This window comes from Lissotriton helveticus, chromosome 1_1 (genome assembly GCF_964261635.1).
Source record: "Lissotriton helveticus chromosome 1_1, aLisHel1.1, whole genome shotgun sequence".
NCBI lineage: Eukaryota > Metazoa > Chordata > Amphibia > Caudata > Salamandridae > Lissotriton > Lissotriton helveticus.
In genome coordinates this window covers 908774091-908792112 of record NC_136057.1, presented here as the reverse complement: position 1 = coordinate 908792112, position 18022 = coordinate 908774091, and the positions used below count along the sequence as shown (strand labels likewise).

Here is an 18022-nt window from a genome sequence, read left to right as displayed (position 1 = left end):
CAACCCTCTACTTTCTAAGATTTGTAATTTTGCTTTTGACATTGAAAGTATAAGGTAAAAAAACGCAGCATCAAAAGTGTTATTGACAAAGAAGCCTGGATCTTTGTCTGTATCATGTGCCCCCATGCCAACTGTGCCCAAGATACACCATTCCTTTTTGCCTGAGACATCTCACTCAACAGGGGCCGTGCATGTGCAAATGGCTTGAGCGAGTTCTCTTGAGGACCATATTTCACGAGCTCCTTGTCCCTTGGCTTTGCAACCAAAGTAATCCCCAAAGCCCTTGTGTCTCCTGGAGACAGCTGCTGATACTGGTGAGGACCGGCCACTTCTGATTTCAGAAATTCTTCAACTGACAATGAGACGAGAACCCGCCTGGCAGGCCAGCATCAAACAAGCCAAGAGTAGACAGAACTATCTCCTTTATTGTAATGATATACTAGGAGGAACAACCCTGAATGTATACTGAAGCCTGCAAAGGTACATGCCAAAATGTACAGTACTATACATGAAAGTGCATCGTCACAACAGATTAACAGTACATACTTTTTCCAGAACTGCAATAATTTAACTTTTTGTTTTTTTATTCTTTGAGATTGGGGTGGGGGATGCAACGGAGATACAACAGTACATGTTATAAAGGACGGAGCTCCTCTAAAAGTTTAAAGGCACTTTTTCACATGTACATACTACAGATGTACACTGACACAACTGGGTAACAGTCAACAAGCAGGAAACTACCAGTACTGCAATTTATCAAACTGACAGTAAAGGACAATACTGATTTTATTAATTGTTCAGACGTTACCTTTATGTACGTCTGGACTTTTGAATGCCTTCCCCGTTGTATATCTACTCACCGTACTTTAAAATGTCAATAACCATCGATCTACAGATTGAACGCATAGAATGCACTGTCTGACATCCCTAATGCACCATTTCTAATATTGTTTTTCCCTTTTACTAAACATATTCTAATATATAAGCAGTCCAGTATAATTATCTCACTATACAAAACCACCAATTCAATTAAAAGAAGACATCTCGTAGGCGATCTTAAAAAGTAAAGTACTATAATAGTATATAAGTGAGTGTAGAGGAAAAGAAAACTCCACTTTTCTCTTCTGCAGCTAGGACGGTAACTTCAAGTCTAGGACAGTGCGACAGCGGATTTTAAATTCAGAGTGAAAGCAATAAAAATTGGCTCAGTTTCAAATGTGTTATTGATGTGATTGAAGGACACGCCACTGCAAGAAGACAGTCAAAAGAGGTAACGAATGCGTCTAAAAGGAACCAATTAGAGCTTGGACGTGGAGGCATCTCAGTGCAGCACTACTAGACTCCGGTGTTCTAGGTGTCCCAAAGGAGATTAAAGAGTTAAATGCAGCTCTGAGCAGTCAACAGTGCAATGGCAACCCATTTGATAGACTTTCCCACAACCCCCCCATAGTAGCAAATGTCTGGGATGCCTCAGGTCGCAGCTGTGCGCCAAACGCAGTTGACATGGTGAATGGTGTGCGTGGTATGCGCGGGATTTGAAATATTAACCCACAGCTGCCATAAGGAAATGGGTTCAATAATCTTCCTACACAGGGTCTAAGAGCACAGGCCGGTCTTTCTCACGAGACAGGGAGGCCACCTTTTAACTCGCCGCCTCTACAATAAGTGGTATACATTTCATATTAGTTTTACAGTCATCGATGCAAAGCTCTTGGAGGGCCTTTTTGAATTGTTTGCTTAGAATATTGCCAATAGGACACATAAATCACACTTGGACATCCACATGGCTGTTACTGACATGAAGTGTGTGCTCGGGCGCACAAAAACACCAATCAAGGTATGGCTTTGAGTTAACAGGTGAAAAACAGCTGTGACTTTAATAACATTATCAAAGAGAACTTTGCTAAAACAAATCCCAACCAAGCGTTAACATGGACCACACTTTCAGTCGGCTCACGAGAGAGGGTATAAATGCTATATATAGACCGCAAAAAGTCCATCCATCAACCACAGGGCTTAGCAGCACAATGACTCACAAGTCCTGCATCCCCACCCCTCCAGAACACATCTTCAAAGGTATGGCTGCTGCATTAATCAAGGCTGAATGTTATGACAGCATTTTTGTCAAGTTATTTTTACAAGTATACAAAAAATAAAGTGAAAATTAATTTAAAACAAGGCACCTTATTGCAGGGACTCACACAGTCATGTTTTTTTAAACTATTGTTATGAGGTGAGAACGGGGTTTAATCACGATCAGCATTATAGGAACATATCTGAACGGGACAACAAGCTACAGATCCGAGGCGTAACCGAGCCACTGAGGGTGGGACAGACAGTGTACAATGAAATCTACAGTTCAACACTGTTAGAACAAGGATTGTGAGAGGGGTTCTTGTCCTCCTCCTAGGTCGCCAGAGGAGGTGTAAGCACTTGCACCAAACCATGAGGCTCATCCTTATGTGATCCAACAGGGCAAAAGAGTGAGCGAGCCAGCTAGGGAGGGGGGAAGAGAATAACTCAGTCCTGGGTAAAGGACAGAGTCTGAGTGTTGGGTGCAATCAGTATCAGTGGAGAGCCAGGGATTGTTGAACCCACTGTCTGGCAGGTCATGAAACAGCCGGCCAGGGAAGGACTTCAACCTATGCAATCTTATTAGTTTAGACATTGCTTGCATTTCAATCTGAGTTCTAATTATACACATATTGTAATCGAAAACTCTCTGAAAGAGGGGTAGGATTTTCTTGCAATATGTACATAGGCTATTTACCTAGCTGTCTCTTGACGTCTTTGTCAAATCGGTATACATGGTGTTAATTCCACAAGAATTTCAGCTAATGTAAATGCTTCAAGGCCTGGTGATCTGGACTTTGCTTCCTCAGCCTAATCAGGCACCAACCACCTGAGGGAGTATCAATCCTCAAGGTGCCATGTGCGGAAATAGTAAACACTCACCTCATGGTTCATAGATTGGTTCATAGGAATCTGAGTCTTGCAGCCCAAGAACTTGGAGAGCAGAGAAATATACAGCATTGTGGACTGTCACATACACTATTCGTGCCAGATTATGCCAAACGGAAATAAAGGTAGCGGTCAAATTTACCGCAACAATGTTGCAGCAACATTATATTTGGGCAGACATTTTTAAGTACAATTATTAAATATATATGAGCAAGAGAAAAAGGACGATAAGAGAAAAAGAGGGAACAATAAAAACAGAAAGATGTGGTGATGAGTGGGTGGAGAGAAAAGGTTGAGGAACATAGAAAACAGACACTTCATCCAGCGAATGGAAATATGTTGTCTATGTTAGTGCTAAGATCAGGTGGGCTTTCCAGAGTTGTCCAATGTTCTCTCCATTATGTAAATGTGTCTATGTACCTCTAATCGGCGATGAGAGACAAGTGCACAGTAAATCCCTTTACAAGTATATCCATAGCATTACTTGGAGCACATGTGGGTCAACCACAGCTAATTATTTACTATAAAGCTCAGCTTTCCACCCAGATGCCTGCCCATCAGGTGCTGGAATGTTAAGTACTATTCAGCTCAATCGTCATGCCAAGTGGTTCTGAAAAAGTACATGGATCCTACAACCACAGATTCCGTACTCACTATGAGTTGTAAACTAAGATATGACTAATGCTTTTCATGGATCTCCTCCGTGCAGGATCGCGTCTTAGGCCAACTCCTTCCATTCTGCGAAGTATTTTACAGTGTGGGAAGTCATTTGTCGAATGCATTGCTTGCATAACAAATGGTGCAGCATCAAGTCTTCAAGTATACTAATGGGTTTCTATTGTTGTCAATAACACAGACAAAAAGTCCAGTTTTTTGTGTTGCCTTGAGAAACAAATGCCCTGGTTACCACGGCTAAATTCCAACATTACAGCCATCACACAGTAAAGCAAAACAAATCCAGTTACAAACACACTACTCTTGTTACAAGGCCTCCTGACTCTGTCACTGCACTGCTGTATTCTTGATGTCCTCACCTCCATTCTATTGGGGTTGAAGAGGGGGAGTTACCCTCACATTGTGCACGATTTGTCTAGGGGGCCCTGAGATGGGGAGGATGGTCCAACGCCAGGGTTTGTCTTTGGAAGAACTATTGGTTTTGGCCGCAGAGCTGGGGGCTTGAGTTGGATGCCCATCCTGGGGGCTACCATGGGTTTGAAGGTGCTCATCGTGTCACTGGATGAGGTGCTGGTGCTTCGTCGAATTGGCGGTTCGGTGCTTCTCAGCATGGCATTGTGCATGGGGCTCAGCGATTCCGTGGATGTTGCTGGTGTTGGAGAGTTCTTTATTTGCTCCAGTGTATCAAGCACTACGTCCGGTGCATGCTTTGCAGAGCTCTGGCGTTCCAGCTCGCGCAATTCATTTAATGCACTGTTCATTGTGTCTTCAATGTCCTACAGAAAGAAGAGAGGACAAATGCATGTCAGCACAATAGCTACTTTAATAAGTATTGTCAACCCCAAGAGGTCTGGATTGTATTTTGAGTCCTGACTAAATCATTTAAAAACCTTGCAGTGAAAATACAAAACAATTCCTTTCTGTTTACAATGCACCTGTAATATAAATAAAGCAATGCACGGTGATTAGGTGTACTTTGAAATGCAAAACAGCCCCTCATGCATGGAAATACAAGCACTTCTTTTGGAGGTAGCATGATACACCAAACAGCCAATAGCATATTGTGAGAGTAATTACTCCTCTGGTAGAGCCTAAGCCCACTCTATAAACATATTGAAGAATTGTCAATAATGGCTACTTCAGAATCGAAACTTCCACACAACTAACACAGTCCTGGTCCAAATAGAGAAAAAACCTTGCCATGGCACATTTTTACTGAGGAATGTAGGGGGGGCTGTGTGGTGAGTTGATTATAATGGGGGTTTTAAATATGAGCTCCTTACTTTAAAGGTTGTTTATTCCCTGCAGAGTAACTCAAATGGTTTACTGTTACATGTACCGAGAAACGGAATAGAGAATGCTCCTATACGTTTTGTGCTATTCTTTATACAACTGCTCCAGTACGAAGATTAATTTAGATTTTTCTAAAACAAGTTTTTTCTTTTTCCTCTTCTATTTTGATTAGGAAATAATTCTGCTATATTATTACATACATGTTAATATCTATGCTGAAATCTATAAAGACTGTTATTACAATGCAACTTGTATAACTCAATAAAAAAAGAGATTTTTCTAACACCCTAAAACAAAATCCTGATGACAAATAATGGTACCACTATAGCTTATGAGTAATCGCAGAAAGGGGAGAAATGAGTGAGAGAAAGACACTATCAGACCTATCTGGGTCTGACTTGCAGTGCTTCTTCGTATTGGCAACTTGGGCATCTTGAGACCACTGCTGTTCTGATGAACATTCCCTAATTGCTAGCACTCTAGGTGACATGCATGACTCTACTCCTTACTACTTTTTCCCAAAGTTCTGTTTACTGTGAGCAGTATTATTTGAGTTTATTCTATTTATCATTCTATCAAATTCATTGTGGTATGATTTCTGCTTTCATAACAGCAATCATTTTCTTCACAATCGAAGTAAAAGGAAATGGGCCCGGCCTTGTTAAGCACATGGGCAGTAGCTTCCATGTGGTAGGCAACTACCCGTGACAAAACTGCTATCAGTTATGGGCAGAGAACAAAAACGCCCTTGTGGGATTCACCACTAGGCAGGATGAGCACATGGAGCTACATATGCATGGGGATGTGCATTATGTGAAACCAGAACCACCCATCCCAAAGGTGATAGCCACAGTCAAACACACATGTGCATAAATACCCCATCCTAGGTAACTGGAGATTAAGACATCTTGGGGAATCTTTTAACCACCTAGGACATCTCAGTAGTCAGCAGTTGCACCCGAATGCTGTCGGGACACTTTAGTATGACGGCTAGTTTTTACAATCAGCACATCTTTTTTTGGGTTAATTTTCCTTCAAGACTTCTACTGCCTGGTGTGCACCATGGACTCTTTGAGAGCTATAAAAAGCCATCTATAAATTGAATGCCTTGCTTCCTGACTGAATTGATTGTAACTTGTTTGAGAACTGTACGAGCTCCGGCTACCGCATTCCAAGTGGCTCGTAGCTACCACATGTGTGTGTCATGGTTACAAGTGACGATAAGGTATTGTGGTGATTTGAGTGGTGTCCTAGCTCTGCTGATATATTGCGGCAGGCTGCATGATTTCTCACTTTGGCAGTGACTTTGATATTCAATAACTGACAGCACTGTATCCGACTTCACTCATTGTAGTTGATAGTCCAGCACATCATTACGCCGCTTGATCTGTAGTAATCTGGGCTCCCAGAGTGAACTTGGCTGAAATGCATTATCGTCCTGATGACAATCTACAGCATGGATTGGCAAATTGTCTTAAAAGTCAACGTTGGTAATTGTTTGTTGACCATATTGCGTAAGTATTGTCCTTAAGCTGAACGGTATAGTGTGCATAACCGTTTTTGTAATAATTGCACATATAGGTGTAATTTGTGTCATTGTAATCTCACACTGTTTCGGTCTATTAAAAATTGATTTTACTAAATATACACACTCTTGAAATGAACTACTGTAAATAAAACATACGTTTGCATGACGTGAAACTTGGTAGCTAAATTTTAGGGATATAATACATGAGTAACTGATACACTGAAGAAGCATTTTACCTCCATATTTGACTTACCCTAAGAATAAAAATAGATAATTTAAATAATTCTTATAGGAATCTCTCTAGCTGATCTTTTCGCTGATACTTTCAGTAATTTCAAGTGTGTATTTCAGAGGTAAAGTTTTGGGTATGACTGGAGAGCAACCTTTGAGCGACTAAAATTTCATGACCATTGATCTCCCAATGCTTAAAAACTCCACATAAATATTTTGCAACTCATAGTGATATTTCTGGCTTCAAACTAATTTCTAATATTCGTTTATGCTCAAATAAAAAGACAACACAAGAGCAAAGGTCTACGTGGACACGCAGGAGACACTTACATTCTGAGGTTTTCTAATGATCTGCCCAGGCAATGTGATTTTGTGTACTAAGAAGTGTCAAATTACTCTCAGATTCCCATCTTGAGTGGATGAAACTTTTGGACATAGAGAAAATGTAATTGTCTCTATCAGGCACCACAGGAAATGTTACTTCATCCAGATGTGACATCATTACTGGTTGAGAGCATCTGAGGACAGGCCAATTGGCTTTCAGAAGACACCCTTATTGTGCCCACTAAATTGGCCAGTGGATGTATACCTTCAGCAACTTCTCCAAGCAGCATAATACCCATGTATCCAAAACACCCATTAGAATATGTAAGGCAAGTTTTGGATGGGTGAGGGCGAATTGCTGGACCTTCGCCCACATGCTATTAAAAGGCTGCCGCTGGTGGTAGGTGAATGAAACTGAATTAGCCATGGGGAGGAATTTCTAAGTCCAATGTCAAATGCAGTTCCATGCCTGCTTTAATTATGCAAAACTGCTTATTTGGCCCCGAAGAGTGTACGAAGGATTTTGAGCTATGGTGTGTCATTGGAATTTTTGACAGATGTATTTAATATTGCTGATCAGGCTCAATGCCTTATGTATCATGAACCAGGAAGGTGACAAGGTGAGGAATATGATTTGTTGTGATCTCTGATAGGGTGTTTTTATTACAACCTGCCGCGAGCCTGAGTTAGAAAAATATATTGGTTTCATGTATTAAAAGTATAGATAGTTGTCATGCATTTGATGCTGTAGTATCAATTTTTTTTATCATGGACTGAATGTATGCATCTTATCATGCTTGAGTTAATTTGAGTGCGTGACAAATATCTTGTTTGTGAAACAAGCATGAATTGAACTCAGATTGTATTATGCATTTTCACATCATATAGGTCCATTGTACATGATTACATTACATTTTGTTAACACTGTATGAAGCTAATTGATCAATGCTTGGCCCAAGAAAGAGTTTTGACCACTTCCATAGTAGGTGCATTGGAAAGGAGTTGCAGCTGTATCTTTCTGTGACCTGATAAATATACAGACAAACATATTTGAAGGCATGTAACGACAGTCCATTGCATGCAGTGCTACACATTTGATATCATGCAGTTTTCATTCCACAAACTGCATACTTCAAAGGAATATGGTATGCATGTATTGAATACACAAACATCCTTAAAAGGGAAGTGCCTTTTATGGAGGGTTGGAATAAAGACAAAGAGATGTCATTTATCAAGTTGATGAGGCAAGTGTTTCTTTACAGCAAGGGTTGTCAGTCTGCAGAGCTGCCTGCTGGAAGGGGTAAGCGCAAGAATGATAATGATTACCAGGCACTTCAAACACAGACACAAGATCAAGAAATCTGCCTACAAAACATAACCTCAGCACGTTCTCTTGTAGGTAACACCCTTTCACCAACCTGAGCAATAGTTTCTGGGTCCAGCGGTTTATGGTCGTTGAAGCTCGGATATTGGCCAGAGGACGTTGATCTTCTTATCGGCGGGCTGTCCATCTTCTTCACTGAATCCTGCCGGCTGATGTTGGTGAGACTCCCGTGCCCTGGCCGTCGCCTCCGCTCAGGACTGTCCACATTGAGGTTGCGGTTTTGTAGCAGAGCTCGCTGGCCGCAGTGACTTGTCATGTTTGGAGATCCCATTTCCACTGTTGTGTTGTTCATAGTATGTGATGGATGCACTGGGCAATGGCCTTCACTAACCCGACCGGGGCGCCTGGTAGATGCTGGAGCTTCTGTTCGTTTCCTCTGCCTGCCAAAATAAATGCAATGACATATTGAAGGTCCTTATTCTACATGTTGAAGAAGCCTGTGACAGAGATGCACATGGTCAGAAGAAAACAACATCGAAGCTCGTCCACATGTGTAATGGATCTGTGCTCTACTGGATATAAGTTAATATACAGTCGCATAAAACTAACTCTGCCCTGTAGGACCTTCCTTCATATAAGATTCTTTCTCTTTTCACTCAGAGCAAGAGCCTGGAAGCTGTACTTGGGGCACGTGGTGTTACATTTAGCCTTTTAGCACCTCCATATGAAAAACGTTAACTGTACATTTTATAAAAAAACACATACAACATCTACTTTAATGTATTATTTTTGTCATGGATATTTCTACAGCTTGGACCTAATCCGAGAGGGTGTAGGAGGATATTAAAGATGTTCAGAGGAGTTGGTAACAGAAGCAGTAATATGTTTACATTAACTCAGGGTGAAATATATAAGAACATGTAGAAACACTGATATGTGTGTTCAGGCAGAAGCAAGATAAACGAAAGAGAGGAAGCATCGTTTTCCTGAAGCTCACAATTGTGAGGGGCAATCTCAGATTATTCCTGAAGCTAAGGACACAGGAGGCTTGCCCTCTAGATCAGTTTCCTTGCAGACTGCAGGTCATATTTATGTACGGGTTGTATCACTTTTGCACCACGCAACGGGGTGCACGCACGATGCAACACTAAACAGCGATTTATCAAGGCCACCTTGCGTGACAATCAGTGGCTTGATATATCCAGAGTAATGAAATGCAGTGCAAATTGCTGTGGTGAGTTACTCTGTCCCAGGAAGGTGTTCCATGGGTGGTGCATGGGTGTTCCCATGCAACACCCATGAATGTTGACGCATTCCCAAATTTACCATTGCTGGTAGACCTGGGAATGTACCAAAATGCCATGCCTTCCCAAGGGAGGTGTAACAAGGAGAAATATCTTTATTTCTCCTAGTCTTTTCCTCTTTCTAGGCTTGCAGCACTATGCAGCACACCTACAAAGAGGAAAAGGCCTCAGGGGATTGTTTTTATGTGCAGAAAGGTGTGCCTTGCTGAAAAAGTCCTGCTTATAATTCAGGCACTCTTGCAGAATGGTGAAAGAGTGCCTGCACTGGCGCTACGCAGCAAATTGTGCGCCAGCTCTGTGAAAATCCAGGAATGCGCTGTATTGTGTTAAATACGACCATTCCTACCCGTTCACTGTCATGCAGCTCAGCAAGGTCACTTGCAGTGCTGCATGACTTCTATATAAATATGCCCCAGAGATTTGGGTTTCACCATCATTAATCTACAGTGATGTCAGTTCAGCCAGAGAGCCACACCTTTTCTGTTATGTAGGGGAACCATTTATAAATATCTACAAAGTATAGTTGGCTAGAAACCAGGAACCAGGTGAGAACAAGCTGTAAAATATTCAAGCAAGTAGAGAGAGTGTTCAGTGGGACTTGATGATCAGCGGTGTCCGAGGCCACAGCCCGCTCAAGAGGGGGGGGGGAGAGACATAAAGCCGGGTGTTTCTCTTGAAGGTGAACATCATCCCTGATGACTTTATTTCACTTCAAACTGAATATGTGCCTTTTCTTTATTAGCTGTTTGCTTCAGCCTATTGCTTGAGATTATGGCCCACTTTTGTAAGTTTACATTCATTTTTACTCTACTGTCTAGGTTGGTATGCAGTTCTCTATTAACACCATGGTGTTATGGCTAAACTCAGCCTCGCATAACATACTGGACCTGGTCTGGTGGAGTACAGTGTCATGGGGAGCAACCTTTGGACTCGTAAGTTTATACCCTATAAATTATCCCTCCTCTGCATCCCCTCTGGTTCCCTTTATGAGTTAGTTCCTCAGGATCCATGTACCTCTTTCTCCCACCCCACTCTGATGCCAAATTCTTCCATACTCCACTGTTGTAGCCATCTACCCCCACCCGGGAGAGGGACTTGAAGCACACGACTGAAAATGAGGGCGTGTCTAATTATATGGTTTAACACCCACTCTTCATTTGTGTGAATTTCGGTGCACACTGAATAACAATCAATAGCGTTTTTTTACAGTGTTTCTAACTGAGGGTCCATCGAGTGCGACCAGCCTTCAATTCACTTTTAGAGTGTCTGATGTTAACCTGTCCAAGACACGGGACAATGAAATTATATGCATCGGGTTAATTTTTTGTCAAGCACTTAATGAACATATCTTTAAATTACAGTATTTTAGTTGTTTACATACACCTTTAAACTATAGTATTTTATTTGTTTGCACACACCTTTAAATTATAGTATTTTATTTATTTGCGCACACCTTTAAACAACAGTATTTTTTTGTTTACACACACCTTTAAACTATAGTATTTTATTTGTTTGCACACACCTTAAACGACAGTATTTTATTTGTTTGCACACACCTTCAAATTACGGTATTTTATTTGTTTGCACATACTTTTAAACTGTAATATTTTAGTTGTTCAAACAATTTTTAAATAAAAAAATGCACAACCATAAGTGTGAAATATGAAAAATGGCATAACGATGTCAGCCAAAATCACCGTGCCTTTCCTACCTAGTGTACTGCTCAGTATATGTCTTGGTGCTCCGAAAAATTTAACATGATTTAATTACTCTGTCAAAAGGCTGCTCTGTGCACCCTGCACAAGTTCTACAAATATCCACTTCCCAATCTCTTGTTTATTGTTCCTTCACGTCCGAAGTAGGGCATTTGTTTAAGATTTGTTTTAAAGTTGAGATGCTTCCATTGTAGCAATTGTTGTATCGGGGTGATAGAACATCTCCATTGCATTCTTCCCTCTCTTGAATATGCCTACTTAATTAATTATACATCGTCCTATATGTCACTACATCTTTTTTTCAATGGCTAATAAAAGAAGTGTCTTCTGTTAGTAGAGTCATTCCTTTAGTTAGGATTTAAATAGGAATTTGCATTTGTAAATTTCGAGCTCTTTATCACTAAAGGTTATATGTGCCACTGCCTTTCCATACTTCCCTCTCACTGTATATTCACATTAAGATCCTAAGACCGTGGTTCTGTCAAGATGATATGACGTGGTCACGTCAATCTCGGCTTTTTGACTGATGGTCGACAGTAACTCTCCACCACTGCTGCTCACCTTGCCTTGGTTTTTGCATCCTTTGAGTTTGCTGTTTCTCCTCTGCCCCTTTAATGTATTACTTCTAGTCTACATCCTTTCTAAACGAGCTTGGTTTGGCAGACACATTACTGAAGTATTCCTACTTAATATCATTACACTTTCCACAAGCATGAGGCAACTAAAGCCACAAAGATTAAAATCATTGTTATAAACAAGTCGCTTAAAATATACTGTCAAGAGGCACATTGAAGGCAATTGAGGGATGTCAGGCCTGCATGAACACGTACATTGCTTCATGTATGAAACATGCATATTTCCCTTTACTACGGCCAAGCATGTTCCATCTTACGTCTCGTGTTTGAACATTATACAATAGGACATACTATGGTAAACGAGCATTAGCAATGAGTCACCAATCGTGCATAACACTATTCCGTGACACACAATATATGAGGAGATGATTTGGTCAAAAATTGGAATACTGTTTTTAAAGTCAAGCTTACCGTGGTGCATAGGAATCCGAGTGACGGTCAGTCGGAGAATTCATGTCCTTGGATGAGGACTTCTCTTCAACAATTGGCCCACTGCTGGCTTCGCTGTCTGCTTTTTGGCTTAATGTATCCGAAAACGTGTCGTCCCTGAAAAGACAACATGAGTTGTGAAAAGTTCAATTGGTTCTAGAACAAAATCAACAATTTTACAACACTCTTCTGAAGCACGTAAACAATTGAGATGGGCTTGAGTTGCAGAGACATCTTTCACACTTTTTTTCCGATCTTCACTTAAGTAGGTATCCAGTTAACATATCCACTGTAGTAATAACATCCAACAGGAGTACGGAGAAGATGTAACTCAACTTCAATATTATGCATACAACACTGAAAAGCTACAATTAGACTGAACAAAACACAAAATATCACTGAATCCCTACATCGGAGGAAGCAAAAGTATCTTCTAGCAGATACATCATATTACCTCCTATACAATGTATATATAAAGCAATCTGGAAGTTGATTATAAAGAAAGCCAGTGAAAAAGCTTATGGTTTATCTATTAAGACATACATGAGCATTTCCTGCACATGTGCATAACTGCTCAAGGACTACTGGCCGGATCAAAGCATTAGGAACATTAATGGAGGAAAATGCAGGAGAATGGAACTTTGAGTACAAGGGGTGAGTTTATACCTTTTCTGGATAAATATTGTTTTCAGTTCATAATCTTGCAGAGCAAAAAGGCAGGGAAAGTGGGAGAAGGAACAAGGATGTGAATGCTAGAAATGAGGGGTATGAGCGTTTTCCCTCACATGGAGGGGTAAACAGATCATTTTAATGTAAATAAATTATATTTCTATGAATAAGAAGAAAGGACATTCAGGTTAATAACGTTGATGCATTAGCAGTCAATACAGAAGTAGTGAAATTACAAACAATTCATCAATTAATGAATTAATTACTTTACAGATTGTGTTAAAACCACACCGAAATCTAGTGCCTAAGAGGGTAATGACAAGAAGATGGGAAACCAGGGCAGCCCGCAGGGGCAGGAACAAGCCATACAGTTGTATTTTGATAATCATATAGAAGGGGAGAATGGACAGCACGTTCCTAATGGAGAATGGGTAAAGAATAGTAGGTTTAGGATAAAAAGAAACTGAAGAAAGGGAGGGAGACAAATGGAAAAGAGAAAAGACACAAGAAATTAGGTATTATTAGAGGGAAGGTAGGCTGACGTAAATGAAGAATGGTGGATAAAACTAAAGAGAGGAAGAATTGGGGAAGGAAAGAAATATGGAGAGAGGAAGAAGGAATCATACAGAGGAAGGAGAGAACATTTTATTTATTTATTTTATTTTGAAAGTTTTATATAGCGCGAACAAGATCTTTGCAGATAACAGAGCGCTTTACATAGGAAAGGGGGGTGGGTACATGAGGAAGCATAGTTAGGAAGGTAGGTCATCAATGCAAGTAATACAGTTAGGAAGGTAGGTCATCAATGCAAGTAATACAGATAGGAGGGAGTATGAACAATCGGGTAAGGTCGATAATACAGGTAAAACATATGTGCAAATTGATCAAACAAGAGTATAGATCGACGCAGAGTCTTAAAAGATCAAAAATGGTAGATCAAGTGTATTTAGCCATGAGGATAGCTTTAACTTCTTTCTTAAAAGGAAAAGCGGAGGGGGTGAGCCTGGTTTCAGGAGGGAGTGAGTTCCAGATCCTAGGCGCCATTCCTGAGAAGGAGCGTTTGTAAGTTCTTTCCTTCCGGAATCTTCGAGGTTTCAGCAGAAGATTCTTTGTGCTTCTGGTGGTTCTCGAGCCGCCGGAAATTGTCAGCTTCTGGGTGAGGTAGCCAGGTGATTTCAGGTGGATAGCCTTGTGTGTCAAGCAGGCAATCTTCAGATGTATTCTGGCTTCAAAAGGTAGCCAGTTCAGGGATTTAAAGTCCGGTGAGATATGTGAATGTTTTTTTGATCCAGTGATGAGTCTCGCTGCCGCGTTTAGTGAAGCTCTCAGGGGTGCAGTTGTAGTTAGGGGGAGGCCGCAGAGGGCGATGCTGCCGTAGTCTATGCGAGGGATGATTAGCGCTTGTACTGCAGTTTGGAAGTCTTTAAAGGGCAATGAAGGGATGAAGGGTAAGGATGGCACAAAGTAAGTAAAGAAGAAAAGGGGGTGGGTAGAAAGGACGCAAGCAAGGAAACCCCAGTAGAGGGATCAATGGCAGCAGAAAGGAATCTAGGGGAAAAGCACAGTAGACAGAAAGGATGACATGAAGGCTAGGAGAACAAGCATTGACAAAGTCAATAGGTCTCGCGTCTTTGAGAACTATTGATTTAATTTATTTTAGCTCTGTTGTACAACACTGTGATTGTACAGTATGTTTAAAGTTTTATTCTAAATTGCTATGAAAAAGCCATTTTTCTTTTGTTATTTATTCCTGCGTGAGGTATGGTATGAGCTTTTAATTAAAATGTGAAATGGAAGGGAAGTAGCAACATGAACAACGCCTGTCTTAAAGAAGGCTTATGATATAGTGAACACTGCACATTTTTATGGGGGTTGGCGGAGCCTAATCTAGAGAATGGGAATTGGTGGTGGTAGGTAATAAGTTATGTGGATAATGGGTAGTGTGTTAGTAAATACACCACATATTTAGTGTAAAGGCCTGTTTAATTTTAATTTATTAAATCATTTAATTTCAATTGATGGAAATGGTGCAAATGAATTAACGTGCACATGTAAAAAAGATTAATTAAATTTCTCCCATAACACTGCAAGCGAAGAGAGGTGAGAAAAATGTTTTCTTACTTCAAAGGAAACAGAATGCGACAGAGTGTGTGTGTAAAAGACAAGCAGTTCCCCAAATGTAGGACCATGTATGCTTGAACTAAGAAGGAATACAATTTGTTTTTAAAAGCACAGCAAAAGTGTGTCCTTAAGTTTGTTTTTTGGCACAGTAAAATTGAAAATAAAACCTAGGTTGTGGGGAAGTAAAGTTGCAAATATTGTTTAAAGCTGTCCAACTAAAACGAAAGGCAGCATTTTCAGAGGTGGAATAAAGGTAAATTTAAAGGTGAATGTAAATGTTGCCAACTTGGTCACTTTTTGGAGACCCATCAGAACATTTCTCTGTGTACCTTGCACACATCCTGCGTTTTTACAATCACATCTATTGTTGAAAGCTGTCTAACAAAAGAAATTAAAGGTAGCATTGTTCAAGGTGAACAAAACTTAGTTTGTGGCACTTGCAAATATTGTTCGAAGCGGTCTAACATAACAAATGAAAGACAGCATCCTCGGAGGTGGAATAAAGGTCAATTTAAAGCTGATTGGAAATGTTGCCGTCTTGGTCACTTTTTGGACACAGATAGGCTAAATAAGTGAAGAGCAACTTTTTCCCGTGTATCTTGTACACATTCTGTGTTTTTGCAGTAACAACTATGTTTAAAGCTGTCTAACAAAAGAATTGAAAGACAGCATTTTTTGAGGGGAATAAAACTTAGGTTGTGGTTGAGGTGCAGTTGTAAATATTGTTTAAAGTTGTCTAACTTAAAAAATGAAAGAGATCATTCACCAAGGTGGAATAAAGGTACATTTAAAGCTGAATGTAAATATTGCCCTCTTGGTCACTTTTTCAGACACACATAAGCTAAAATAAGTGAAGGGTTACATACATTGCGCACATCCTGTATTTTTGCAGTCACAACTATTGTTTAAAGCGGTCTAACATAACAAATGAAAGGCAGCATTGTCCGAGGTGGAGTAAAGGAAATTAAACTAGCCCTCACATGCAAGGTTCATTTAATTTGAAATAAGAAAATGTGCTTCCCATACCGCTTTCACTTGCAATGTTAAAGGGGGGGCTGGAATATTCTGTTATTTTACATGTCCACATTAAGTAATTTGCAAAACAATCACAAGACGTTGTGGCACTGCTGAGACTGGAATGGGGTTCCCCAGCTTCAAAGGCCACAGCTCTGCACTGAAGGAAACAGCTAGCAATGTGGGTCTCGTTATCTGCAGATCAGTGGCCTTTTAAGCTGGGCAACCTGAAAAAGTCCTGTAAAAAGATGAATCAAATTTCCTTGTAACATTGTAAATGAAGAGAGCACTAAAAGTACATTTTCTTATCTCAAAGGAAATTGAACGTGAGAGAGTGTTTGTCTAACAGGCAAGCAGTTCCCACAATGTGAAAATATGGGTGAGCTAAAAATAAACAAACACTCATGTGCAAGGCCCCCTTGCAGTCACGTGTCAAACACAAACTCAGGCAAATGAAAATTGTTTTAAAAAAACACAGAAAGGATGTGGCTGAGATGCAATTGCAAACAGTGGTGAAAGCTAAATAAACAGGCGGACACAGACATTGCGATGGAGCAGACGACAGAGCTAGCTAAAAAGGATGCATTCTATAGAGAAAAGAGAAACATGGCTCCCTAAAGTTCGAGCAGTGTAAGGACACAAGTACTTGGGCTATGCTCTAGGGGAGGGTCAAGTGGAAGAAGAGGGGAGTGCCGACCGCAGAGCTAAACAGCAGGAAGCAATCAATTGCGAGTGGCTATGAAACCCACCGTTGGTAAGTAATGGGCAGCCTCCAAGCCAACTAACAGTAAACAAAATGTCTTAAAAACACAGCGCATGCGCGGTCTACGCGAGACCTAAAAAAGGAATTATGAATGCATGAAATGAAGGAGGGGCATGAGGAATGAAGAAAGAGAAGAAGGAAGAAAGAATATGCTTATTATTTATGGTATAGGGTTATTTTCTGTAGTGTTCAAGTAATTCCTTATCCACTTCTTGGTGAGATGAAGAAAATCATATGTTCCTTGGTGTGCCTGATTTTTACGCGACAGAGTTTTCTTATAGTAAGACTTAGATGTGTACAAGATTCTGGGAAAAGGAGCCATGTGTGTAGAGGGTTCAACCTCCAGGTCAATGTTACTTGTCTTAGGGAACGGAAAGTAGAATATGACGGTCTCACCTTAAAAGGCTGATTCTATGGAAAACAGGAACCAAAGATGAAAGAAATGAAAATACTACTGTAATAATTATTTAGAAACAACATTGATGAAAAAGCAATGGTAACACTGTCAAACAGGAATGAAGCATTAAAATTATGGATCAGTCACAATGGGCCTGGTCGTTTCTATGTCACATCAATGTTTATGTTTCTATGCATCTACCCTGGCATTAACAGAAGGTCTGAGCAGTTTTGCATCCCAAAAGTCAAACTTACATATCCTGCACCACAATGTACTGGTGTGGCACAAGCCCGTCGATCCCATTGTGCCTTCCTTCCCACCAATCGTCTGAGGCGCGATGATACAGAAGCAGCGAAGCTCCCTTCTTGAAGGACAGCTCACGTGCGGACCTTCCGGCATAATCGAATTTGGCAATCGCTTCAATGGGTTCACATTCTATAATTCAGAAACGAAATGCTTGTTAGTGATTGACAAGCAGTAAGACAAAGCCCTTCATGCATATTTGATGACATAGTGCAGCTGTTATCATAATTATTGAAAGCTTTATCACGGTCACTAAATGCATATCTCTCAGACTCTGCGCGGTGCACTGGGAACAATATTCAGCAATTAACCACACTCTAGGATTAATTAATGCTG

General features: G+C 40.5%; 1 protein-coding gene across 1 annotated transcript in view; it reads right to left on the bottom strand.

The window, feature by feature from the left end:
* Nucleotides 1-405: 405 nt before the first annotated feature.
* Nucleotides 406-18022, bottom strand: part of SRGAP1 (SLIT-ROBO Rho GTPase activating protein 1) — a 548065-nt gene continuing 530448 nt past the window's right edge. Inside the window, exons 19-22 of the mRNA XM_078676051.1 lie at nt 17638-17818; nt 12402-12536; nt 8431-8776; nt 406-4412 (exon numbers count right to left, since the gene is read on the bottom strand). Of these exons, the coding sequence (XP_078532177.1) occupies nt 4032-4412; nt 8431-8776; nt 12402-12536; nt 17638-17818 (1043 nt within the window). The 3' untranslated portion in view covers nt 406-4031. The remainder of the gene's footprint in view (nt 4413-8430; nt 8777-12401; nt 12537-17637; nt 17819-18022) is intronic.